At 47.0% G+C, this 25830-nt stretch overlaps 1 protein-coding gene across 1 annotated transcript in view; it reads left to right on the top strand.

Moving 5' to 3' along the window:
• Nucleotides 1-25830, top strand: part of RIMBP2 (RIMS binding protein 2) — a 276015-nt gene that overhangs the window by 231257 nt on the left and 18928 nt on the right. Inside the window, 13 exon segments of the mRNA XM_033174379.1 lie at nt 557-666; nt 1900-2712; nt 7461-7612; nt 9947-10411; nt 12093-12242; nt 12553-12613; nt 12616-12674; nt 12676-12711; nt 14072-14137; nt 14139-14232; nt 14235-14592; nt 14594-14801; nt 16852-16975. Of these exon segments, the coding sequence (XP_033030270.1) occupies nt 557-666; nt 1900-2712; nt 7461-7612; nt 9947-10411; nt 12093-12242; nt 12553-12613; nt 12616-12674; nt 12676-12711; nt 14072-14137; nt 14139-14232; nt 14235-14592; nt 14594-14801; nt 16852-16975 (2696 nt within the window).

The raw sequence follows: 25830 nt of genomic DNA, 5'->3' as shown, positions 1-25830 counted from the left end.
TTTGGGGATGTGGGAGGTGTGAACTGGGTAATAGTGGACAGCCAAAGACTCTTAGGGGAAATATGCAAAAGCAGATGGGGGAGACCAGCCAGAGAGAGGCAAGGGCTCAGGAATGAATCAGCCCACCATCCCTCCTTAAGAGAAATGGTGCTGTGAAAGGGTTTGGGTGCTGTAAATCCAACTGGCTCACCAAGGGCCTGACTTGCTAGCTGTGTGGGGAAGAGTCAGGATATGGCTTTGTGTGAAGATGGGAGCAAGTGGATGAAGGGCCAGCCATAGCTCAGTGGTAGAACAGCTGCCTTGCATGCAGAAGGTTGCTGGCTCCATCTCTGGCAACCCCAGGTAGGGCTAAGAGAGACCCCTACTTGAAACCCTGGTGAGCCATTTCCAGACAGTACTGAGTTAGTTAGATGGATCCATCATCTGACACAGTTTAGGGTGGCTTCCTATGTAACAGGAGGCTGCAGGAGCTCTTTGCCCTAGCCTGAGATTCTCAACACGGACTGACTAATTACATGAGCGATGACGAGAAAAAAGGAATTGTGCTTCCCTCCAGTTACAACCCATTTGATGGACCAAATGAAAACCCCGAAGCAGAGCTGCCCCTCACAGCAGGAAAATACCTCTATGTTTACGGAGACATGGATGAAGATGGCTTCTATGAAGGTTTGTTGGGATTGCCGATTTATTTATTTATTTATTTATTTATTTATTTATTTATTTGCTGTTGTTTTTGCCTCTCTTTAACCATCAACAATTTTGGGTGCATAGGAGCGTTCTGGGTTTCACATGCTCCCCGTGCGATTGTCCAGCATTCTGAACCATCTAGGGTGGAGACACCGCCCCACCAATGCATGGGGAGTTATGAAACTGAATGAGTGGGATGTGGCGGAGAGAGTGGGGTCAGTGAGGGTGCCCTTGTACACCCTCCAATTCCAAATTCCAATTCTAATTGAATGGGGGGGGGGGGTTGAAGGCTTTTATCAGATGGGGGCAGTGGTGGCTCATTCATTAGACAAACACAATAAACGTAACCGGCTGTGTTATAACACAAATAAAGTCTGTTATTTACTGTGCCATATTAGCATATCAGCAAAGATGAGACATACAGAAGACCCAGTGGATAAGTTGTCTCTCCAATCAGCTCTTAAAACAAAGTTCAAACATATATTAAAGTCTGTTCCACATGCGTTGGAACATGTAGTCCAAAACAAACCATATACGGATGTTGTAATTCCACAAAACAGAAGTTAAATCATAGACTAAAGTCCATTCCACATGCGTTTGTTCATGTAGTCCAAATGTAGTTCCACAAGACAGAAGTTCAAACATATGCTAGTTCATGTAGTCCAAATGTAGTGACAAGGATTTCCGGAATATCTTATCCTTGTTTCGCCATCCTGGGCTTCGTCAGCGATATAAATTCAAATAAGACGTAACATGACAGTGGATCTACAGCATATTGGTGGCTGCGATGACTACAACTGTTAGGGCAAAGGGGGCTTGGCCCCACTGACCTCTGTCGGCCCTCAGCCAGCCCCCACTTGCCTGCCTTCTTACCTACAACCAGCCCATGACTGTCCGCTTCCTCCTCCTTGGTCTCATTGATGCCTTGTAAAGCCCAGTAGACAGGAAGGTAGAATTAGTTGACTCTGCCTACCCTTGGCTCTGGTTCCTTCTACTTTTTGCTTCCTACCAATTCCGATGGACAGCGGTCACTACTGGCTTAGGTTGGGCTGGGTGGGTGAACACCTCAACAGGGCTAGGGGAGGGATGGTGGTTGAAACTGGTTGTGTTTTCTCCTTGGCCCATCTTTAAATGTAAATCCAGATGGGTAGTTGTGTCTTTTCTGTGTGTTTGTGCAACCTGCCTTCCACCTTTTTTCTCTTTCTCCTCTAGGTGAACTCCTAGATGGACAGAGAGGTCTTGTCCCTTCCAATTTTGTGGATTTTGTGCAGGACAATGAATCCCGTTTGCTGAGTGGGGTGGGCAGCGAGCAGGACCAGAATTACATCAACCACACTGGTCACATGTTGGAAGGAGATGGCCTTTTGGAGATAAACCCTCCCAGCCACTTGGAGCCTGGCGTTGTCAATAACAGTGCAGGGACCCTGGATGTGAACATTGATGAAATCGGAGAAGACATTGTGCCTTATCCTAGAAAAATTACCCTTATCAAACAACTAGCCAAAAGTGTTATTGTGGGCTGGGAGCCTCCGGTCGTGCCACCTGGATGGGGAACCATTCATAGCTACAACGTCTTGGTAGACAAAGAAATACGGATGAGTGTGTCCTTGGGGAGCAGAACTAAAGCCCTCATAGAAAAACTTAACATTGCTACCTGCACGTATCGAATATCTATTCAAAGCATAACCAGTAGGGGCAATTCTGACGAGCTCCAGTGCACTTTGTTAGTTGGGAAGGATGTCATTGTGGCTCCTTCGCACCTTAAGGTGGACAACGTCACCCAGATTTCCGCCGAGCTCACCTGGCTCCCGACCAACAGCAACTACAGTCACGTGATCTTCCTCAACGAAGAGGAATTCGATATTGTCAAGGCTGCCAGATACAAGTATCAGTTTTTTAACCTGAAGCCCAACATGGCCTACAAGGTGAAGGTATTGGCCAAGCCTCACCAAATGCCCTGGCAGCTCCCACTGGAGCAACGGGAAAAAAAGGAAGCCTTTGTAGAATTTTCAACATTGCCAGCAGGTTTGACTCTGTGTTTGTTTGTTTGTTGTTGTTGTTTTAGTATATTGCTTGTTGTTTGTTTGTTAATTTATGCAGCGCCATGGGTGCACGTGAAAGCTTACAGATTGCAAGAGGGAAGGTCATTTCCTGAAGGATCTGGCATTCTAAACTTTGACACAGAAGAAGCCAATGTGGGGTCTTCCAAATGCTGTTCAACTACAAATCCCATCATCCCCGACCAGCATGGTCAAGGACAATGGGATTTGTAGTCCAGGAACATTGGGGTGGGGCACAACATTGACTGCTCCTGGAACATGTCAGTGTTTCAGTTACACCTACTTAAGGCTTCATTACAGACCCATGACCATTGAACACAGGAAGCAGCGGGTTGTCCTGAAGACTTTGGGGGCAAGACTGTCAAAGGAAAGAAGAGAGGTAGTCTCACACAGGTGCTCTGGGAGGTGAGGTTAGAAAGGGTATATTACCATGAGTGTACAAGTGCCTGTGACTGCCCAGACGTGTACACCCAAAGAACATGGAATTTGGGACCTCTAACGTAGAGCTGGGACACGGATGGCGCTGTGGTCTAAACCACAGAGCCTAGGGCTTGCTGATCAGAAGGTCGGCGGTTCGAATCCCCGCAACGAGGTGAGCTCCCGTTGCTCGGTCCCAGCTCCTGCCAACCTAGCAGTTCGAAAGCACGTCAAAGTGCAAGTAGATAAATAAGTACCGCTCCGGTGGGAAGGTAAACGGTGTTTCCGTGTGCTGCTCTGGTTTTGCCAGAAGCGGCTTAGTCATGCTGGCCACATGACCCAGAAAAACTGTCTGCAGACAAACGCCGGCTCCCTCTGTCTGTAAAGCGAGACGAGCACCGCAACCCTAGAGTTGTCTGCGACTGGACTTAACTGTTAGGGGTCCCTTACCTTAAAAAACAAAACAAAAAAAACCTTAGAGCTGCCAAGGGCCGTAGTTCACTAGTAGTAGTGCACCTGCTCTGTACGTAGAAGGTCCCAGATTCAATCTCTGGATAGGGCTGGGAACATCCCCTACCGGAAACCTGGTGCCAATCAATGGTAGACAGCACTTATCTAGATGGACCAAAGGTCTGAGTCGATATGAGGCAGTTTCCTGTTTTCCTGTGCCATGGGGAAGGATCAGTGAGCCAGCAAACAAGTAGACAAGGTTTCGGGAGCTTAAATGCATAGTTTATTGCAGAAATGGGATAAGTACATGCGCCACTTTTAGACTGCACCATCAGTTATCCAGACAAGCAAATGGACACAATCCAGCCAGGTGAAAACACCTGGGGTGCAAAGCAAGGCCAGGTATGGGTGTAGCCTGGAGAGAACACTGTGGGCCAAATAGAGAGGCCAGGGCATATGTGGTTCCTGGGCCTAAGGTGCCCAACCCCTGGTCTAGATGGAGACATCCATGCTTCCCAAAGAGGGTCAGCGGTATTTTCAAAGCTATAAAAAGTGGTCTTCTCAGATCGTAACGTTCTGGATGCAGGTGTCTTAAATGGCACACCTTAAGAGAGTTTTTGCTCAGCAAGGCGGTCCACATATAAAGGGGTCTTTAAGGCTCGCCCCTGTAGAACTGGCTTGGGGGAGGGCTTCATTCCCCAAAATAACACACGCCCTGTTTCCCAAGGGAAAGCTCAGCAGGATTCCTGGTATACAGGCTCCTGCTAGTACTTTTTCCTCAACCCATAAGGATTTTGTTGCCTGGCAATAACAATTCAGAGATGTTCGGGGCTGTTGTAGGACTGCCGGCACTGTGAATTGATTGTCGGGGGGGGGAGGGGGTGGCCCTTTCCCTCCGAAAGCTTTTTAGCTTGTTCGGTTTAGCCAGGATGTTGCCAAATGTGTGGCAGAACTCATGAAATATACATAACCTTAATAATCGCAGGGATATTTTTAGGCTCGGCTTCCATCCAGCACGCTGCTATTTTTAGGGGGTTGGTTTTAATTAGAGACGTAGCGAGTGTGCTATCATGATAACAGGTTTTCAGGGCCTTCAAACGGGGGGAGGTTTTTTTTTTTGCTCAGCTGTTTTTAGATGCATGGAGCCCAGGTTTTTGGAACACACACGCAGCCTGCCACTCCAAGATGCAAGGAACGGAAAGAAAGCAAAAGATCTAGCAGTCTAGCTGAAGCTTAGCGCCTTGCTGAGTTAGGCCTCTGTTCTCTCTTATGAGGGGGTTATGTTCCAGCCCCCCCCCCATGCATGAGCAGAAATAAATAAATAAATGTTACAGTAAGTGCCACATTTTTAACATTGGGGGTGCTGGTATTGCGTACCCTTGAGTACAACCCCCCCCAAAAAATAAAAAAAATAAAAGCAGTGTTCCTACCCAACAGCTGTAGAGCAGTATAGTGTGGCTTCAGCAAGAGATCCCACACACCATTTGGAGTCATTGGAGTCTTTCTCTCCCCCCCCCCCCCGGACTTTTGACTCACTGACATCCTTTTAGGGCTCTGGGGAGGGTCTCCTTATGAGCCACAAGGAATTTCTAGCTCACTCCTGTCATTTCAGGTTTAGAATTGAATTACTCATTTAACGGGGCCATGCATATATGTGTAGTCACACGCGAGTTGATCATACATAAAGAAGGGTTTGCGTATAAAAAATAAAGCTATGGTGTCGGGGGGAGATGTAGACAGAAATGCACACCAGCCTTCTTCCCTGACCTGCTGGTTTTCTGTGTGCAAGGAGTTGGGCCAGTTTATTGAACACGGCTGATGCATGTCCTCCTCTGACAAACTTCTCTTGCAATTGCTGCGGACAGCACGAAAGACTCTTGGTAGCCTCTGGCACGCTGTTTCCCCATCCACTTGCCCTAGCGGCCAATTAACCAGGCAATTATTAATCTGGCGCCGACTTTGCACACTGGGACCGCAGCAGGAAGTTGCCAGTGTGCCGTTCGCCTCAGCATTATTGGTTTGCCACATGGCTTCTGCAGCCCTCCTGCTTCCTGCAAGCTCTCTCTAGGATATTCTGAGACCCGGGGCGTGTAAATGGTTTTCCAAACTTCCCTCCTCAGCATCAGATTGCTGCTGCCGAAGTGGCTCCCCAACGTTGGGATGGAGAAAGGTTTGCTGTAATCCTTCCAAGAGCGATTTGCAAGGTTGGCCTGTGCCCTGTAAGACTCCTTGGCAGCTGTCTTGCTCTCAACAGGCCTACCTCCCATCCTGGCATCGGCTCTGGGATCGGAATAGGGATGAGAGGATTTCTACCCTTCCGTTCCTTTTGGTGTTTTCTCGGGCTTGCATTCCGCTCTTCCTGAATTCTTTTCCAACTAGGAGGATTTCTGAAATTGCCATGAGGCAGGTGGCTGTGTTGTATTGTTTTAAGCACCTGCTAAAAACCTTTTTCTTTAGCCAGCCAAGACGTGTAATTTTAGCATTTAATTTTATTTGCATGCATTTGTTTTAAAACAACTGGTTTTATTTATATTTTGATAGTTTTGTGTCCTCTGCATTTTTTAAATCAGCCACCTGCCTGCCTCGTGGCAATTTCAGAAATCAGACATCTAATTTTTAACATGTAATTTAACCATGTGGATTTCTTTTGAAACACCTGAATTTTAAAGAATAACGACCAACAGTAACCCTGGAATTAAAGGATGTGCATGAGCTTTCCCCCAGTTCACAACCACTACCACCACCTACATTAGCAATGTCCATATGTGGTTTGCTAGAACTAGAGATGTCTGGAGAATTCAGTCTTTGCAAAATATGATGTGGACAGACCTGATGTCCACTTCCTGCATTGATGTGCATCCACATCGCAGATTTAAACTGCATTAATCATCAATCGTTCTTCCTAGGGAACTCTGGGAATTGTAGTTCGTAAGGGTGAAAGGAGGGCTCTCCTAACAATTCTCAGCACACTTAGCAAACTACATTTCTCAGGATTATTATTTTGGGGGGGGCCCTGTAAAGCACCTGTGAGCCTCAAATGAAGGACAGTATATAAATTTATTAAATAACTTATTAATAAGAACAAAAATAAGAACAACAACCTAGACGTTTAAAATGCTCTAAAAGTTCTTTCATTATGTAGTGTGGACTAGTTATCGTTTGCAATGTTCTGATGCCGTTCTGGGCTAAAAACAACAGTGTCATAAAACTAGGTTTGGTAATGCATAATTTGAGAGACAGCATGTAAGAAATCCATGTTTAGAAACATGTTTAACACGTGGCAAATGGTGCAGATTTCTTTTAATTTTGTTTTTAAAATTATGGATTAAAAAATGGTAATGGGGTGGAGTAGACTAATGAGTGAACATATGACAAAGTCGCCTGGCCCTGAGGCAGTTTCCTCCATCCCTCAATAAAATACTGAGATAACACATCTTGACATCTCCAGCCTAATCCCCCTAGACCAGGCATTTCCAACTCCCAAGAGACTGCGATCTACTCCCACTATAAAAGAAATCTACCCATTTGATTGACCTAAGTTGTTGAGCTTTTTGGAGGGAGGAAGACCCAAATTTGTTGAGTTTTTTTGCTTTTTTGAGAGAGAGAGAGAGAAAGAGAGAGAGAGAGAGATGTCAAACAGGGTCACGAGATTGACCACGATTGGCCAGTAGATCCGCAACTGAGCAGTAGATTGAGCAGATTGACTCACGATTGACCGGTAGATTGTGATCGACCAGTTTGACATGCCTGCCTTAGACAATGAAAATTTAATAACAACGTTGTTCTACCTGTAGGGCATAAGGAATTAAGTGACTGGTAGTAACTGAAGCGTGTTTTGCAATCTAGGTCCACCAGCTCCCCCTCAAGACATCAGAATTCAGGCTGGACCGACACCAGGAACGATACTGGTTTCATGGAAGCCACCAGTTCTCACAGCAACAGGGACCTCCAATGGAGCCAACATAACCGGTTATGGAGTTTATGCAAAAGGCCAAAGGGTAGGTGGGGTTTTCCACTTTGTTGATGGTGGCCTTGATTCCCAGAGTGGGTTCAACTGTCCATCCCTCCTCCCAGGGAACTCTGGGAATTGTAGCCCTGGGAAGGGAGTGAGGATCTCCTGACAACCCTCAGCAGTGATTTTTCCCTAGGGGTACTCAGTGGTACTCAGTACCAGCAACATTTTTTCTAGAAGAAAAGCACTTCTTAGCACCCTTGACAAACAACAGTTCCCATGATTTTTTGGGGGGGAAGCCATGACTCTTTAGAGTGGCATGATGCTGCTTTGAATGTATGCTGCAGATGGGGCCCTTTTCTACCCCTTTCTGTGGGCTCATCCACAATGCCACAATGCCCCACAACATCTACTCGCTGTGGGTTACAGTAAAGCAAACAGTCTAAATTTGCCAACGCCTAAATGATGTCGAGCATCAGAACAACTTGGCCACAATAAGGAAATTTTGCCCATGGTATGACCATTTTCCATCCTCCCACTTTGATCCTCTGGCACCCTATCTGCAAAACCTAGCAACTCCAAAATATAGGCGTGCTTTTACCCTCGCAAGATTGAATGCATCGCCCTCGGCTGTACTTGAGGGACGATTCCAACAGATTCCATACCAAAAACGCTTACTGTATATTCCTGCGGAGATGGCAGCACTGAATCAGTGGCGCATGCCCTCCTGGCTTGCACTCTTTACAAAGATTGAGGAATGAGATTATTGCCCCTCTTTTATTGTCCATTCCGGGCCGCCCTACCACAGCCATGGTATCTTTTCTCCTGGCAGATCAAGAGGAGCAGATGACAGCAAAGGTTGTAAGGTTTTTAGCTGGGGCAATCAGAATAAGGTCCAATATTTGACTGCTGATTCTGGACCCTAAACTGTGTTTTTGATAATTGACTTTTTATTTTGTTCTGTGTATACCCCAATGTTCTTTTGTTACTATGGCCGATGACTGATGCAAATAAAGTTTTATTCATTCAACGCCACTTGCCCCGTGTTTTCTAGACACGGGTCCCAGAGGTTTTTTCATTTTGTCCTGCCACTTTCCTTGGGGAAACCCACCGCTTACTGCTGAATCAGTAAGTACTGCAAACAGTCTATCAGGTTTTCTGCAAATGGACGTTTCCTGTGACACAGTGGCAAACAGCGGCTTTTCCCATGGAAAGCAGTGGAACAAAGGAATAATCTCTCAGACCAGTGTGTAGAAATCATGGGACAAACCTAAGTGTGGATGAGACCTAGGCTAGGCAGCTGAAGGAAAGAAAACTTCAAGTAAAAACCAAGAGTTTTTTTGTGTGCGTGCACGCACTGAACTCAGTTCTTGTGCTAAAAAAGAAACTGCATATGCAGTTGAAGTTGAGCATGTGTGATTAATTTGAAGTGTATTGTCTGCCGTCCTGCCCCCACCGAGCCACTGTTTTGCACATGGATGCTGTTGGTGAAACTTCAGTTAAGAGTTATTTGAGCAGAACCCCTGGTCTGAACCTTTTGCAGAGTAGAAATTAATACGCTCCCCACCACAAGAAAAGGTTTCAAAATGCATTACTGCAAACAGTCTTAAGTGAGTTGCAAAATATATGTTGCAAGACTATAAAGTAACACATTGCCCTTAAACAAACTAGCAATGCAGTCCAGTCTTCTTTAAACCCTTAATACAGTCCAAGAACTTTCCTTTCTCTGGTCCCAGAGAGAGATCCTACACAAACAGAATTGTTGAGCTAGTTTCAAAATGCATTACTGCAAACAGTCTTGAGTTGCAAAATATATGTTGCAAGACTATAAAGTAACACATTGCCCTTAAACAAACTAGCAATGCAGTCCAGTCTTCTTTAACCCCTTAATACAGTCCAAGAACCTTCCTTTCTCTGGTCCCAGAGAGAGATCCTACACAAACCGAATCGTTGAGCTATTGCCTACTGAGGCAGTTTCTTAGGGATGAGTCATAACTTAGCATAAATGCTGAAATGGAAATCTCCAGCCTTAGCCTTATATTGCCATAGTTAGCTAGAGTTAAACCTCCTGCCTAATGCAAACCTATACTTAAGTTTTAAACTTCAACGCATACAAACATAACATTCTATGCATACAAAACTTATAACTTTAGCAGACCTTGGGGTCCTAGCAAAAATAAATAAATGTCAAAGTACATGCTGTAAGCTAGAAGTCTGCCCACCTCTGTCTCATAAAGGGCTACTGTTCGGTTCTACTGCAGCATCCTGCTCGTCTTCTGTCCTAGTTTGAGGGCCCTTCCTTCCTTTCCTATCCAGGCATGGCAGCAGAAGAAGTGGGCTCCTTCTCAACTTGGCCTTTGTGTTTTATACATCCGATTAGGTGGCAGAAGTTATGTTTCCTATGGCTGAGAACACCGTCGTGGAGCTCATGAGAATCCGGAGCCTGGAAGCCAGGGAAGTTCTCGTCCGGACACTTTCTGTCCAAGGGGAATCGGTGGACTCGCTGGGCGCTGCCATTCCACCTGACCTACTGGTGCCTCCAACCCCTCACCCTCGGCCAGCTCCCAAATCTAAGCCATTACCAAGTGCCGGCATCCCAGATACCAAAGACGAACATTTGTGTCCGCATGTAAAAAGGGATGAGTCGTGGGAGCAGGGCCGCGTGGCGTCTCCCATCCACGGCCACACCCTGGAGCCTCCCAACTTCCACAGCCCACTCCAGGGGAGGAGGTCTCCTTCCCCAAACCGGATACTCCCTCAGCCACAAGGTGCGCCCATCCCCAACACTGTCGCAAAGGCAATGGCCAGGGAGGCTGCTCAGCGCGTCGCAGCCGAGAGCAGCAGGGTGAGTAGAACTTGCTGCATCTGACACCCACAACCACGCAAAACTGGCAGCAAAACCCAATCTTGGGCCATTTCACACATGCACTTCCTTCATGGATGCAGCATCCACTGGTGATTTTCACATGTGAATGGCCCTCTGTGGGTCTGGTCTACGCATGCAAGCAGAACAGTATAGCAGGGGTAGCCAACATGGTCCTTCTAGATGCTACTGAACTGATGGTTAGATGGCCCTTGGGGTCCCTTCCAACTCTACAATTCTACATGTGAAGGGTTCAATATGACCCTGCCTACCCATGGAAGCGAGGGACACGGGTGGCACTGTGGTCTAAACCACTGAGCCTTGGGCTTGCCGATCAGAAGGTCGGCGGTTTGAATCCCTGCAATGGGGTGAGCTCCGGTTGCTCAGTCCCAGCTCCTGCCAACCTAGCAGTTGGAAAGCACTCCAAAAAGTGCAAGTAGATTAATAGGGAAGGTAAACGGCGTTTCCGTGCACTGCTCTGGTGTCGGTGTTCCATTGTGCCAGAAGTGGCTTAGTCATGCTGGCCATATGACCCAGAAAAACTGTCTGCGTAACAGACAAACGCCAGCTCCCTTGGCCTGTAAAGTGAGATGAACGCCGCAACCTCAGAGTCGTCCACAACTGGACTTAACTGTCAGGGGTCCCTTTACCTTTACCTTTACCCATGGAAGCAGAATGAGATAGCCGAGTAGGGGTAACCAGTGTGGTCCCTGTCAGGTGTTGTTGGACTCCCAACTCCCATCAGCCGCAGCCAGCATGGGCAATGGTAAGAAGGGAGTCAAGCATCATCTAGAGGCCACCCCACTGGATATTCCTCTAGAAGAGTTGTGACTGGCAGCTAGCTGTTGGGCACCCCACTCCAAGCACACGCACACACTTACTTGGATGGAGCTGGGGAGGAAGCTGGGAATATAGCCAATGAAGGAGACAGGGTTCCTGAGAGTTGTTTCTTTTCTTTTCTTAACAATGATTTTGGTTGGTGGGCCTTGAGAGGGGAGCAAGCAGGTACACTTGGGGAACATGCTGTTGCTTTGAGGAACCTGGTAGTACTATAAAAACAGTGCTATCTACCTACTTTCCCCTGTGCCTTTTAAATCTGTAAATCAACAGATATAGTACACACCCAAAGTCCCCCATGACATTGTAGGGCAGAGATGGAGAACCAGTGGCCCTCCAACCATCATTGTACTTCATCTCCCATCAGCCCTAGCTAACATGTCCAATGATGAGGGATGATGAGAGTTGTAGTCCAGAAATGTCTGGAGGGCCATAATTTTCCCAATCCCTGATATAGGTCCCTGCCCTCAAACTTCCTACCAACTGGGGAAAGGAGGAGCCCCAAAGCAATGTGAATGTGTTGAAGAATCATAGAACTGCAGAGTTGGAAGGGACCGTGAGGGTCATCTAGTCCAACCCCCCTGCAATGCAGGACCTTCTGCCCAGCATGGGGATCGAACCTGTTATCCTGAAATTAAGAGTCTTAAGCTCTACCAACTGAGCAACAAGACTTGTCCAGATTAAATGGGCTGGCCTTTCAGTGCAAACTGAATTGGAATGCCTCTCCCATCCCTACCACCAGAGCACACAGACCTCATATCAAATTTCCCCACCATCCTTAGAGAGGAGCTCTTCCTCATGGCGCTCTCTGTTCTTGACTCCACAGCTGGAGAGAAGGAGCGTGTTCAGCGAAAGGAGCGACGCTGCGCATTACGCAAACTCTGATGAAGAAGAAGATGGCTATGACTCGCCGCGTGTCAAGAGGAAAGGGGCTTCCGTTGATGATTTCTTAAAAGGCTCCGAGCTGGGGAAGCAGGTAAACTGGTGCAACTGCAGCAGCTTGAGCGTCAGGCATGTGCCATAGTCGCAGCGTGAAGAAATTTGCTTGCTTGTATGTGCTTTGAAACAAACGCTAAGATCCCCAGGATGGTGTAGTCTGCAGCTGGTGTGGAGAGTCCTTTGGTTTCACGAATGCCTGCAGCCCTGGTGGTGGTGCTGAGGTTCTTGGGAGCTGCCCCACCTCAACATCTTGAGGTTGGCCTTGATTTGAATTTTGAAAAGCCGCATCTTGCTTTGTTCGCCCCTCTTTCTCCCTCTCCTCTCCCCCCACCCCACCCCCCCAACAGCCCCACTATTGCCATGGGGAGGAGTACCATACTGAGAGCAGCCGGGGCTCCGACCTGTCCGACTCATGGAAGAAGACGAGGAAGAGCTGTACTCAGAGATGCAGATGGAGGATGGAGGGATGGAGGCGAGTCAGTATAACATCGCATACCACTCTCAAGGTAAAAGCAACTATGAGATGGGGAAATCCTCTATGCAAAGGATAGAGAAAGAAAGAGGAGCTGCTGAGTTACTCGAGGGTAGGCTTGGATGGTCCAAAGGTTTCGTGGACTAGCAGCATCTTCAAACGAAGAGGAATGTGGTTGGAAATCCTAGGCCACCACGCTATATACAAAAGCAGCCAAGAGACTTCCCAACTGTAACCTCAAATCCTCACTAAGGAATCACGTTCTATATAATTTCAAATTTCTGCCCCCCTTATCAGCCCTACTGCCCCAAGGAAAACCATGGCACACAGTCACACATATTCCTAGAATTACCTTGCTGGCAGCAAACCAGGTACTTCAAGCAGGCCAGTCCATCTCTGCAACCCTTCCAGTCTGCCACATGCCAGGGAAATATTTTCTCCAGGTGTAGTTGTTTTCTTTTGCCTTGAACATCCAATAGAAAGCCAATTTCAAATAATGTTAAGCTTAAAAGTTGGGTGCTCTTTAAAACAAAGAGCATACGAAAACCAACACCTCTCCTATCTTGGAGCTCTCCCTGGTGCTGACTCTTCTGCCTTCCTGTTGGTAATTTATCTAGCATCTGGTAGGTACCAAAATGTTAATCCCCTTAAAACTGGGTGTCACAGTGTAGATTTTGGTGAGTCAATTCATAAGATATCCTTCAAAACAGGACTCAGTTTAGATAGCCACGGTGCTAAACAGGAAGATGACAATATCCTAATTGATCACTGGGCATTGTATTCCTCTTCCCCCTTCAATGGAAAAGGAGCATTAATGTGCCTTCTAGGAATTATTCTCAGCATGCAAATGCATGCTGGTAAGTTTCTGTTCTTCATCTAGCTTCTTTTAACGTGTGGGACAGGACAGGAGATTTTGCACTGAGATAAGTCTAACTGAAGAGCGCAGTCTGCAGATTGGAGGAAAGCAGAGGGGAGAGTTATGCCATAGGCAAATACCCCTTCTTCCCCACATACCAAGGAAACTTCCTGTGCAGCATCAACTTCCTTGTTCCAAGTGCCTGGTTCCAGTTCTTTGTTAGAGCCTCAATATATCAGCCTGCTGTATTGACATCCTTGCACTAAATACAACACTGAGCAACTTCCTAATCATGTCTTTTATTTTCACAGATTCCCATTCAAAGCATGACATTCTTTCCTCACTGAATAAAAGCTGCATGCTTTCTGTTCGCCATTGCTCTAAAACTAATTCTGTCTTTATTTTTTTTTCTTTTCTCCCTCCTTCCTCTTTCTTTTTTAAAAAAATCACACACTTATTTGTTCTCCCTCGCCTATTCTTTGGCCCGTTGTTTTTTTTCTTTTTCTTTTTTAAAAAAATCCCGCGTGCACTTTTAAAGGAATGTTACACGAATAAGAAAATTGAAGCAACTTTTTTGGAGCAGCCTGATTTTGCCCCAGCAGATCCACCACAGTAAAAAGCTGTTCAGTATCCCCGAAGTAGCTGAAGAGGACGGCGATCACTCAGAACTTTTGCACAAGCAGGGTTTAGGGATGGCCCACAAATGAGGAGTGCAGTAGCTAGAGAGAGTAGATCTGCCAGATCTTACCACCAAGACCCGCAGCACAACTTCTGGCACCCGGCGAAGCAGAGAATCTTGGAGGATGCAGGCGAGAGAGGCTACACCTACAGCAGGTCTTCCACAAGGAGCCCAGACAGCGGCCTGGACTGCGGCAGCGAGGAAGAGGAATCGCGCTTCAGCTTCCGCAACGCCTACGATGCGGCTTCCGCAAACGTCAGCGCCCAGCTGCTGCGCTGCCGGCGGGAGCTGCTCCTGCCGAAGACGCCGCCCCGGCCACTGCTTGCCCGCCGGAGGACGCTGACGAGGCAGAGCAGCATTGAAGAAGACTTTGGCGACCCCCTTCCCTTCCTTTCTAGAGCCCCAAGGCGAGGAGAGCAAGCCATCTTATTATGAGAGGAAGTGCGAGCCTCACTGGTGTAATAGAGCAGATAATTTGATGCGCGAAGATTATCAGGGAGGCTGGAGTGGCCACTTGGCAGGGAATGGCGTTAGGGAACCTTCCGTCCCACTTGCAAGGCCATCCTACCGAGAGCCCAAAGACCCTCTGGTGTGTTGAAATACAAAAACTTCCTTCTAAACATCTGCTTGCCAAATCAACCTCTTCTTCCTTTTTCTCCTTTTCGTTTTCTCAAGAGTCCATCCTCAGCATGTGTCTCTAGCTCCCTGCTCCCGTTCTTGTTTTGCGTTTTCTTTCCTCATTCTTTCCCACGTATTTAATTTCTTTTTTTTAATCTATGTTGCTTTCACAGGCTTCTTAATGCTCCTGTTTTATTGTTTATTTTTTTGTTATTATTTTTTTTAAAAAAAATCTTGTGCCATAATGAAATGGGACTAATTTGCTTTACAACGATGATTTTTTTTTAAAACCCCTCACAGATAATCAATCAACAAATAGATAACTGGCTTTTGTTTTCTCCCTTCCTTCTTTAAAAGGACAACTGAAACTAAATTTTAATTAAGGGTTAGCTGAACTACCATTTCCCTAACATTTGAGGTTGTTCTTTCTTTTTATAATTTTTTTCCAACAATTTCTTTGTTTCTTTTTTATTGTGCTCCTTAAAATATAACCACTAAGGGGTTTTATTTATAACTTGGGGTTTAAACAACCACCGCTGCCAAACACTAACTTTATTTCAACCCCCCCCCCCCTTTTCTCTCTCTTCTGTTTGTTTAAGGTCTGCTTTAAATATTCCATCTTGTCATCTTGTTTTTGCTTCCCTCACTCCTAGACTTTCAAGGACGAATTCTCTTTTTCTTCAACCCTTATCTCTGGGCAAGTACTAAGAACAGTCTCTCTCCTGTCCTGTCCTGTAGCGACAGTGACCTAGGGCTTTGGAGTTAAACAAGATTCATTGTGTTTCTATTGTCCACCGTCCTCACCCTTAAAACAACAAAAACCATCTCTTCTTGCCTTTGAAGTTGCGAACTGCATCTCTGCATGCAGGAGAAAGACACTCCCCAAACCCCACCCAAAAAAATAGCTCTTGCTCTCCTTGGCTGTTTCCAAACACAACCACACACCCCTAGGAACAGTTGCTGCAGTTCCGTATTTAATCCACAAGAGGGGCAGCTATGCTTTTATATCGTCTGTCATAGACCTCCCTGCTTCCAAATGCACCGAGAATGCCTTGCTCACTTTTTAAGGACAGCAATTATCCAGAGAACGGGCATGTCAGAAATATTCTGCCCTCAAATGATGATAGTAGATTCAGCATTAGCTGCTTCTGCATTAACTAGGCCAGCAGTTTGTTTTCAGTGGAATCTCTCTCTCTCTCTTTTAAATAATCCACAAACAAAATTGGTTGACGACCTCCCCCCCCCCCCCCGCCACCCCTTCCTTCTCTACAATTAATGTCGGTTGGCCCCCGAAGAGCCATTTCCAGCAAACTAGCAAGCAGAGTGTGCCGGCTGTGCAATTTTGAAGGGGGGAAACAAACAAATTAATTTGAGAAGGTTTTGGAATCTCATTTTCTTCTTCTCCTCCCCCCCCCCCCACTCCTGCAAGCATTAATGACTTTTAAAAGCCTAGAGGTGGCCACAGACTGAACAGTAGGGGGGAAAGGAATGACAGGAGGATGGATGGCGATGCTGCAAAAAAGAAACGACAGGAGTCTGGCTGGAGTGAAATGAGTAGATCAAATAAATGCAGGCTAATCCACTCTTCGCCGCTCTGGGGGAAGAGCCGCAGTCCACTTCGAGGAGGGATCAAAGGGACTGGAAGCATGTTTTAGTGGCAACGACAAAGGCAAAAGAATGTCTTAAAACTCTCCTTTTTCTGTTCCAATGTGCGACTGTTGTTTGCAAACTTTTTTCTTTCGTTTGTTTCTTTCCTTTCCAGGTTTACTGGCATCCGTCCTCTTCTTTTCAGCTAACCTTTCAGTTAAAACAAAGTTTAGTTGCCTTTAGAGCTTTTGACGATGATTGACTTGATTTTATGTTAATTTCACACACCCTGCCCTCTTCCTCTCCCCGCCTCCCCCCGCCCTTTACGACATGTGTACAGCTGTGTAACTTTAAACCTGTCTCTCCCCTCCCCTTTTCTCTCTCTCTCTCTCTCCCTCTCTCTCTCTCTTCCTCCCATTTATTTTGGTTCTTAGCTTTTGAGTAACCCATCATCCTCCGGACGACCAGACAGGATGGAGCACCGGAGTCAAAGAACATCTCACAGAAGCTCGGGAGGACCACAGCGGTCGCGGCCCATGCTGGTCCCTTCCATGGTTAGTTGGCCCTGACTGGTACATGTTGTGTTGCTTGTTGGAAGGGAAGCACAAAGATGGGTTGGCAGGAAGGGAAGTCCCCAAATAAAACTCTGACCTTGATTTGATGCCGCGGGAAGGAACAGCAACAGCACATTTCTGTCTGCTTTGCGTAGGAATGTTCCCACTGGATATTTAGCATGAGAGACTTTTTGGGACAAAACCGCCGAGCGGATGAACCACTCTACTTGTACAACCTGGGTTCGTCACGAAAGGCGGGTGGTAACATCCTGCCAGGGCCGTACTACTACAGAGTCCTGTCAGTCAGGGCGGGGCAGAGGGCATGCTGTGTAATTTGGAAACTCCTCTATGCCATTCCCCTCCTACTCAGCGAGTACACAAGAGAGAAGGTTCCCAAAGCTTTTCTTCCTGTGTGCTGGCATGTGCATCAATGCATGGACGCATTTGAACAGGCAGCCCCCATCTCCGCCATGTACATTCTTAAGCAGCACAGTCCCATGAAGACGGTGTGCCCATGTGTCTTCTCTGAATTTCGATAGAATTGGGGGGACTGGGAAATGGGGTGCAAGGCCTTTCTTATTGACCATCTTTCAGTCAGTTCATAGAATCATAGAGGGACCTCAAAGGACCTCAAAGGTCATATGCCCCCCCCTTCGCAATGCGGAAACCACAACTAAAGTATCCCCCATGGAATTGCAGAGTTGGAAGAGAGTGGAGCAGCTCTTTTAATAAGAAGAGTTTCTTGGCCTTTTATTTATTTTAAGAGGGACTTTTGCTCCACTTCCACGCACAGGAGAATGCCTCTGTACTTTCCACATCATTGTGATTCGCAAACGGTGGGTTTTCAAATTGCAGCACGGCAATTGGATGTGATCGCCCAATATGTCCTGCTAACACCTAGGACAATTTCAGGCTGTGTCAGTGGACACACTGCGCTTGGTGAAAACAAGCTGGTGTGTGGCTATATTGGATGCACACGCAGGTCCCGCTTTCCGAACGCTTGCTATGCGAAGGTTCAGTTATCTGAACACGAGGAATTCGTACCCAAGACTTGCTCTACGCACTGTAGATTCAGATATCCAAACAGAAAGCATTTTTTACTTCCTTGTTTGCCTTTTGCTGGTTGACTGAGGATCAGAGGGTGGGGGAATGATCAGACAAATCAGAGAGCAGTTTTCCTGGGGTAGGTGTTCGGGACAAAAATCTGTGATTGGGAACGCATTAGAAACTTCCCCATAGGAATCAATGGGAATCGTCAACTTGTTATGCAAACACACTGTGTTTGGTAAGCGGAACCTGCATGTACCTACAGATTAGCCTTTCCCCAAGGACCCCTGGGGGGTGGTATTATCTAAAGGAGCTCAAACAAGGATTTGGTCTCTTGGCAAACTATCAGCCAAACTAGATGCTATTTGCTACTTATATGTTATCTTACCCACCCTTTAAAAAGAAAACACCTGAAAGCAGCTTCCAAAGGCTGCAGAACTGAGTGAAAGATGGAAAGGGCTGCTTAAAAATCACCACCACCAACCCCACCACCCCTGGTGCTTTTTCCCCTGCAGGGGAAAAATATGGGATGCAGCAAATCAGTGGGGACTGGTCCCTTAAGATGAGTGGAACACAACCCCAGCACGAAACAAAATAGAAAATTCTTTCCAGTAGCACCTTAGAGACCAACTGAGTTTGTTCTTGGTATGAGCTTTCGTGTGCATGCACACTTCTTCAGATACACTGAAACAGAAGTCACCAGATCCTTAAATATAGTGAGGGAATGGGAGGGGTATTACTCAGAAGTGGTGGGAATGGGTGATCAGCTGATAGGTGTGGAAAACCTGTTGACGACTCTTAACGGCTGCAATTAGTCTTGCAGGGAAAGGCAAGGGGTGAGATGGCTAATGATAGCTTTGTTATATTCATGAGATAAGAATCCAATGTCTTTGGTCAGACCAGGTTTCTCCATGGTTTTAAGTTTGGTGATTAGTTGCAATTCAGCCACTTCTCTTTCCAGTCTAGTGGCTGAATTGCAACTAATCACCAAACTTAAAACCATGGAGAAATTGTCAGGATCCTTGTCTGTCCTTCTGCTCAGCCTGAAGGCTGTTTTCCTCCACTTTAAACCATATATGGCTCACCCCTACCCCCCACTTTTTTTTTTTTTTTAACCTGGGGCCATGGTCACCCTGCCTCCCAACTAGCCACACTCTCGCACACCCCTTCTGCATGCACACACACATCACACAGCTGATTCATGCAGATGAGCAGTGGAGATCCATTTCCCCTTCTCTGCTCATTAAGTGGTCGATCTGATCACTATGAAGCCTCTCCCTCCCCAGGGCCACGAGCCACTGTTGCCAAAATCAGTGGGATCTGGTGATGGGGGGGGGGAGAAAGATTTTCTGTGTGAACCATATTAGGCCCCCGGCTAGGGGAGGCATAGCTAGGTTTGTCTGAGAAAAACCTATGTCACCTGAACTCTATTTGATGTGCTGTAGATGTACTCATTGTTGGAAGGAATTGCCCTCATCCTCCTCATCGATTCACCCATCAGAGCATCCATCTTCCCATTCCTCTTCATCAGCACATTGCAATTCCACCCCCCCATAATACATTTATTTATTTTTTTGGAGCTTGGTCAAGAGTACCCAGCAAGGAAACTTGAAATATGAATTGTGTCCCTGCGGTTTCCTTTCCTGGCTATCTTTCTTCCGTTCCCCAGAGGGATCAACCAGTTTGAGGCGGCATCTCCTCACGCAGCTCATGTTCTCTGGCAGAGCATGAGGTACCTTTGCCGTTTCTCATAAGGGTTAAATAATCATCACCACTTACAGTGAACTCAAGAGTTTGTGTCCTTTTGAAACCAGGGCCACCAAAATTAAGTCGGGCATTTCTACATAAGTTTGGGGGTGCAGAAGAATATATAATTAACAAACAAAAATTTATGAACTTAAAAAGTCCACAATGGCCTGAGAGGGACCTGTGAGCTTCCACATTTATAGAATGCCAATGGCAAATTTTTCAAACATGGAGAGGCTGCATTTGTACATAGCGATGATACACTACGATTTATTATTACACAAAAAAGTCTCAGGCTTGTCCATTCCCCTCATCATTTGCCTGGTGTATGGTAAGACAGCCAAGTGCCACAGCTTTGGGGTTGGGAGGAACTGCTGACATATTTTTCGAGGATGCAGTGATATTATTTATTGTGTCTTAGCCCACCATTTCCTCTGAGGAGTTTAGGATAGTGTACATTTTATACCCACAACAACCCCAGCAGGTAGGCTAGGAGGAGAGATAGCGACTGGCCCAAGTCCGCTCAGTGGGCTTCGTGGCAAAGTGAGGATTTGAACACAGATCCCTGAAATCAACACTCTAATGATTGCATCACACTGGCAGTTTTGCCATGTGAATTACTCTCACCCCACCCCACCCCACCCACATCATAAGGTTACTTCATCTCACTCAGCTGTTGAGAATAACCAGTGTGGTGTAGTGGTTAAGAGTGGTAGACTAGTAATCTGGGGAACCGGGTTCACGTCTCCGCTCCTCCACATGCAGCTACTGGTGACCTTGGGCTAGTCACGCTTCTCTGAAGTCTCTCAACCCCACTCACCTCACAGAGTGTTTTGTTGTGGGGGAGGAAGGGAAAAGGAGAATGTTAGCCGCTTTGAGACTCCTTCGGGTAGTGATAAAGCGGGATATCAAATCCAAACTCTTCTTCTTCTTCTTCTACCAAAAAAGAGAGAGAACAAAACAGCCCAAAACGTGAACCAGGCCTTACAAAATAAGCAAGGTGATGCATTTTATTAGATTAGCACGTGCAAGAGGAATTGATGGCGCTCCAGATGTTGGTGGGCTCCAAGGGTGGGTTCATGATTTGAACTCCCATCAGTCCCAGGCAGAATGGCCAACAGCCAGGGGTGGTGGAAGCTGGAGCCCAGAAACATCTGGAGGGTACCAGACTAGGCGCGATGGTGGTGCTCACCCTCCACTGTCAGAAGCAGCATGCCTCCAGACACCAGTTGCTGGGAAGCCACAGGCGAGGAAAGCGGTGTTTCTGCTCAGGTGCTTCTTCTGGGCTTCCCACTGGGATATCCTGTCGGCTGGGCCAAGATGAACATTTGGCCTGATCCAACAGGGGCTCCCTTCTTAACATTTTTTGTGGAATGCTTTGAGGTGCATGGCAGCCAACGTCCCAGCCAAAGGGAGAGCGGAGCCGGGCTGTGAGCCTTGCCGTGTGGAAGCCTCTACAAGGGAAGGGTAACCGGAGTCGTGCTTAATAGACCATTCCGTTTTTCTCCATAGAGATTACAATGGACAGTAACAGTGAAGGTGCTCGGTCAGGTAGTGAGGGGCATAGTTCCCCCCTAAGAGAAGATGCTTATTATCGCAGCATTGGCGGACACAGGAAATGGTGCCGGCAACGTACCGTGGCCTCTGACTATAGATACGGTATGCCAAAACCCTTCTTCGTCCTTTGTGCCAAACAAAAAAAAAAGGGCTGCTTTTTTCAGAACTGCGTGTGAAATGAGCGCCATCTCTGTATGTCGACGTTGCATGCCACGCCGAATGCCGAGGCCGCCCCTCCCCCGCCCCCTCTTTTACAAGGCAAGTCTTGTCCTGCTTTCCTTTCCCCCCTCTTTACGAACAGGTAAGTTTTGCTTAGACTCAGCCGTTGAGGGAGGAGAAAGCTTTATGGCCATCTACCCCGATTCCCTGCCCATGCCATCAGCTTTCCACATTGAAATGAGTCAGAAGCACCACCCGTTGCATGAACCCCATCCTCTCTCTGCCCCTCCTCCCCTCCCCCGCCTTTCTACTTGGCTGTGCAATCCCAACGGACATGATCCAAGCACACGGCCGCTTTCTTGTACCCTCGCCTTAAGTGCTTCTGTTGCCGAAATGCAGCTGCAGCGTGCTCAGGAGGGAGCCAATCGACAACACCAGAGCAGTGAGCGGATTCAGCTCATGCAGCCCCATGCCATATCCTTGCTTTCGGGGGGAAATCCTAATAACTCAGTGGGACGTGCATCCAAGAAAGCATGCCATGGGTTAGGCTTTCCTCTCTGAGAATTTCAAATTATTTAATGTCCAAGTCTGGCAGAAGCCTGAATGCGGATAGGATTTGTTTCACCTCTGAAAATGTCACAGAGCCCTGCTGTTAGCGGAGCTCAGATCTGAATATCAGGCCTCCCTGCAACCAAAATGGCGCTGAGGCCATGTAGACCAAGGCCAAGCACTTCAGAAATCAACAGGACTCGCTTGCAAGTAGGGTGTGGTGTTGGTTCAAAACAAGGGATGCTTTGATCTCTGAGCATTCTGGAGGCTTGTAATGCAACGCAGTGCAAACTCGAGAACGGGGGAGAATAGAAAGAATTATTACAAGGGGGGTAAATCCTCTTTTCCCTGGGCACAGACCACATCCCAGAGGCATCTTGCTGCCATCTTTTGGGAAGCAGTAAGTGGCGAGGCACCATGAAAATGAATTTGTTTTCATTCCTCAGTGGGCCTAATAAAAGTAAACTTTTGTGCACCTAGAACAGAGATGGAGAACTTGCGGTTCTCCAAATGTTGTTGGATTACAAGTCCCATCATCCCTGACCACTGGCCATGTTGGCAGAAGCTAATGGGAGTTGAACAACATCAGGTGAGCCACCGGTTCCCAATACCATGACCTAGAGTCTCCCTCTCCTCCTTTCCCCACCATCTTGGTTTGGCAACTTACTTCTGGTGTGTGCATATGTGTGTGTGTGTGTGTGTTTAGGGGGTGTGGTCCTCATACCCCTCTGTCCCATATGCTACCCCCCTTGTCCTCATTCCCACCTGCTTTACAAGAAAAGCAAATACAATGAACAAATGCAAGGCTTTGGGGCTGGCCTTCCTTCCTCTCATTGTCTGGCTGCCGTGCATTTTGTCTGCCCTCCTGCTGCTTGGAAATGACGTTTCAGTAACTTTCCCCCTTAAAAAGGCGGCCCCTCTCCGAAAATGTGGTGTTCCGTTGAACAAAAAATACGTATATGCAAAAGGCATTTGGGGATGCCAGTGGTGAATGTTGACCTTGAACGACTGAGGTGAGCAGACGGGTCCTGCTAGTGGCAGCCACGTCTCATGCAGGTGTGCCCATGGCAGATATGTCCCCTGTATGCACGGTCTCCTTTGTTGTGAACAGAACCAGCCACTTTGTGAGATACCACCATGTGCCACATCAACGTGGGTTGAGTGGTGGCAATGTTGGAGGTTCTTGTAATTGCAAGAATGGGGAACTTGTGGCCCTCCAAATGTTATTGGACTTTCTGGCTGATGTGAGCTGGGAATCCAGCAAGATTTTGAGGCCCACATGTTCCCCTGCTCCTCTCTAATGGGAAATGAATTAGACCCTCTTACATATACTTCTACTGGCATGGCTGGTGTTCCCTCCACAGATACTCCCTTGCCAGTCTCGGTAAGTATAAAGGCTTGCTTAAGCACATAAGGAAGAACATGTGGGCAGCATCCTTTAGACTTGTCTGTGCGGGTCCGTTGGAAACCACTGAAATCAGTGTGCCAACAAAGATACATGCACTTATCTTCATATGTGGTGTCAAGGAATCGCATCAAGGGGGTGTGATCAAATTGCCATTGGGTTGCAGATGCCAGGTGATGGTGTGGGGTTGCGTTGGGGTACTGCTGAACTGCAGAACGGGGTCATTACACTCCACCCAAGAAATATTAGCCATGCAATTAGAGGTGTCAAGAGCTTCATACCCAGCGTTGCTTGGGAATCCTAAGAAACCCCAAAAAAATCTGTGCAGTTTTGAATTAGGTGGTTAATATCATTGCTGTCTTGGAAGGTTCAGTCTTGATTCAAAATGGCATTCAATTGTATCCAAGGAACTATAATGCAAATTTTGGTTAAAAGCAAAACACATGCCTTCTTCGCATCTAGGCCAGCCCCAGATCCAGCACACTGTTAAGGCAGGCGTTGATGGACTCCAACTCCCATCAGCCCCAGCCAAACAACATCTGGATGGCCACAGGTTTCCCATCCCATGCGCAAAGAGCTGAATGGGATCCCAGCATGTCACTTTGTCCCTTGGATTCCAAAGGGAATGGTGTGGACACTGTCTGCTGTGGATTGTATCCATAGTATAGAGTGTTTGTGGTCAGTTCTCAAGTGTGGTCTTCTTGTGCATAGACAGCCACTTTGACCGAGTGAAGGCATGTTCAGGGGAGCTGAAAGGCCAACCACTCTGCTCAGTAAATGGTATCTAAAGTTGCAGTAAGACTTTTCTCCGTAGCTATCTATGCACAGAAAGTTTCTGTGGTACCATTTTGCCATGGGCCTCGTTGCAAATTAGGTCCAGGTGTCTTGCTTGGAACACTTCACTCACCAAAGAGACTCCAATGTAAACACTTGAGATAGGGAAATGGGAACGGGGAACTAAGAGGCCCTTCCCACAGTTATTATCCCACCACCAATTGTGAAGTCCTCACAAGTCGACTTCCCTTGTGAACGCACCAGCGCTTGCTTTGGTTAATGCTCATCCAACTTGGAAAAAAAAAACATTGAAACCAGTCCAAGTTAGAGGAAGGCATATTGGGGAGGAGGGGAGGATGCCAACACAGAGAGTATTCAGGAAATTAGTCTGCAATGGCCAAATGTTCTGCAAAAGTCAACATGCGATGACTTTGATTGTAAAATTTTGTGGAATTGCATGAACTGCAACTGGGAGATGGGTGGATGGATTGATGAATAGATAGATTTCTATTAATATTTATGTTTTATTACACTTACATCCTGCCTTTCATCCAAGAAGCTCAAGGCATGTGATTTCCCCCCCCCCAATTATCCTCACAAAAATCCTGTGTGATAGATGAGAGACTGGTACTATTAACCAAAGGTCACCTATGGAGCTTATGGGTAGGAGTTGGACCTTCATGTATGGCAGACTCTTCTAATCTGCAGCAGAGGGTAACAGAGTGGGGGAGGGGTGTTGTTAAGCTACCTAGCAAACACCCCTGCAGTGTAGCTTCCATGCTTCTGTCTCTGGAGCAAGGAGGCGGGAGAAGCTGAAGGCAGGGACTGGTGGACTGTAAACATGCCAGTCTGCCAATCTGCAAATTCCCCTGGTGGCTGGGAACACAACAGCCCAGGTTCCAGTCTTGCCCCTCCAGGCAGAAGGAGATGCTGCTTGATCAGCTAATTCATTCCTGGAGAGAGTAAGTAGTTTTAGCACCTCGACTTGGCAATTAAAGAAATCACTCTGGCTTTGGGCACTTGGAAGTGTATGTTTTCAGGACCCACCTTATGTTTATGGCTGTAAGTTGCTTTAAATGGTTTGTAATATCGTTTTGATGCTGTCCCTCATCCTGGGACCTTACAGAGAAGGGTGGGCAATAAATAAACAAATAAATAATTTTGCCCGCTGGAGGGAATGATATAAAAACTGGTATGGCCAAAGGGAATAGCAGTAGCTATTAAAAATGTTCACCCGTGTCCAGGCACCACCCACCAACAAGAGGGAAGGATCGGGGGAACCTTAAGATTTGCAGAATAATGAAAGCAGCTTTAATTGGGTGGGTGGGAGAGCCAAGTTGAAGGGGCTCAAAACAGTGTGTTCAGTGGCCAGAGGATTCTGACTTACTGGGGTTAAGGAATGGAATACAGGGTGGAGGAGGGGAAATGGAACTGGATGATTGGAATCCCAAACAGCAACACAATACACTGCAACCTTATCATTGCAAGTTCCACTTCTTATTCTCTCCCCGGGGCCCCCGCTTTAACTGCGGCCGAGCCTTTAGGCTTCCTGGTCATTTCATGTCATTTATTATGAATCTTTGTCATAATAAATGTGAGATCGTCCCAAGGGGAGGTTACAC

Source organism: Lacerta agilis, chromosome 17, assembly GCF_009819535.1.
Source record: "Lacerta agilis isolate rLacAgi1 chromosome 17, rLacAgi1.pri, whole genome shotgun sequence".
Classification (NCBI taxonomy): domain Eukaryota; kingdom Metazoa; phylum Chordata; class Lepidosauria; order Squamata; family Lacertidae; genus Lacerta; species Lacerta agilis.
The sequence above is the reverse complement of the archived record's forward strand: the minus strand, read 5'-3'. Positions and strand labels throughout refer to the sequence as shown.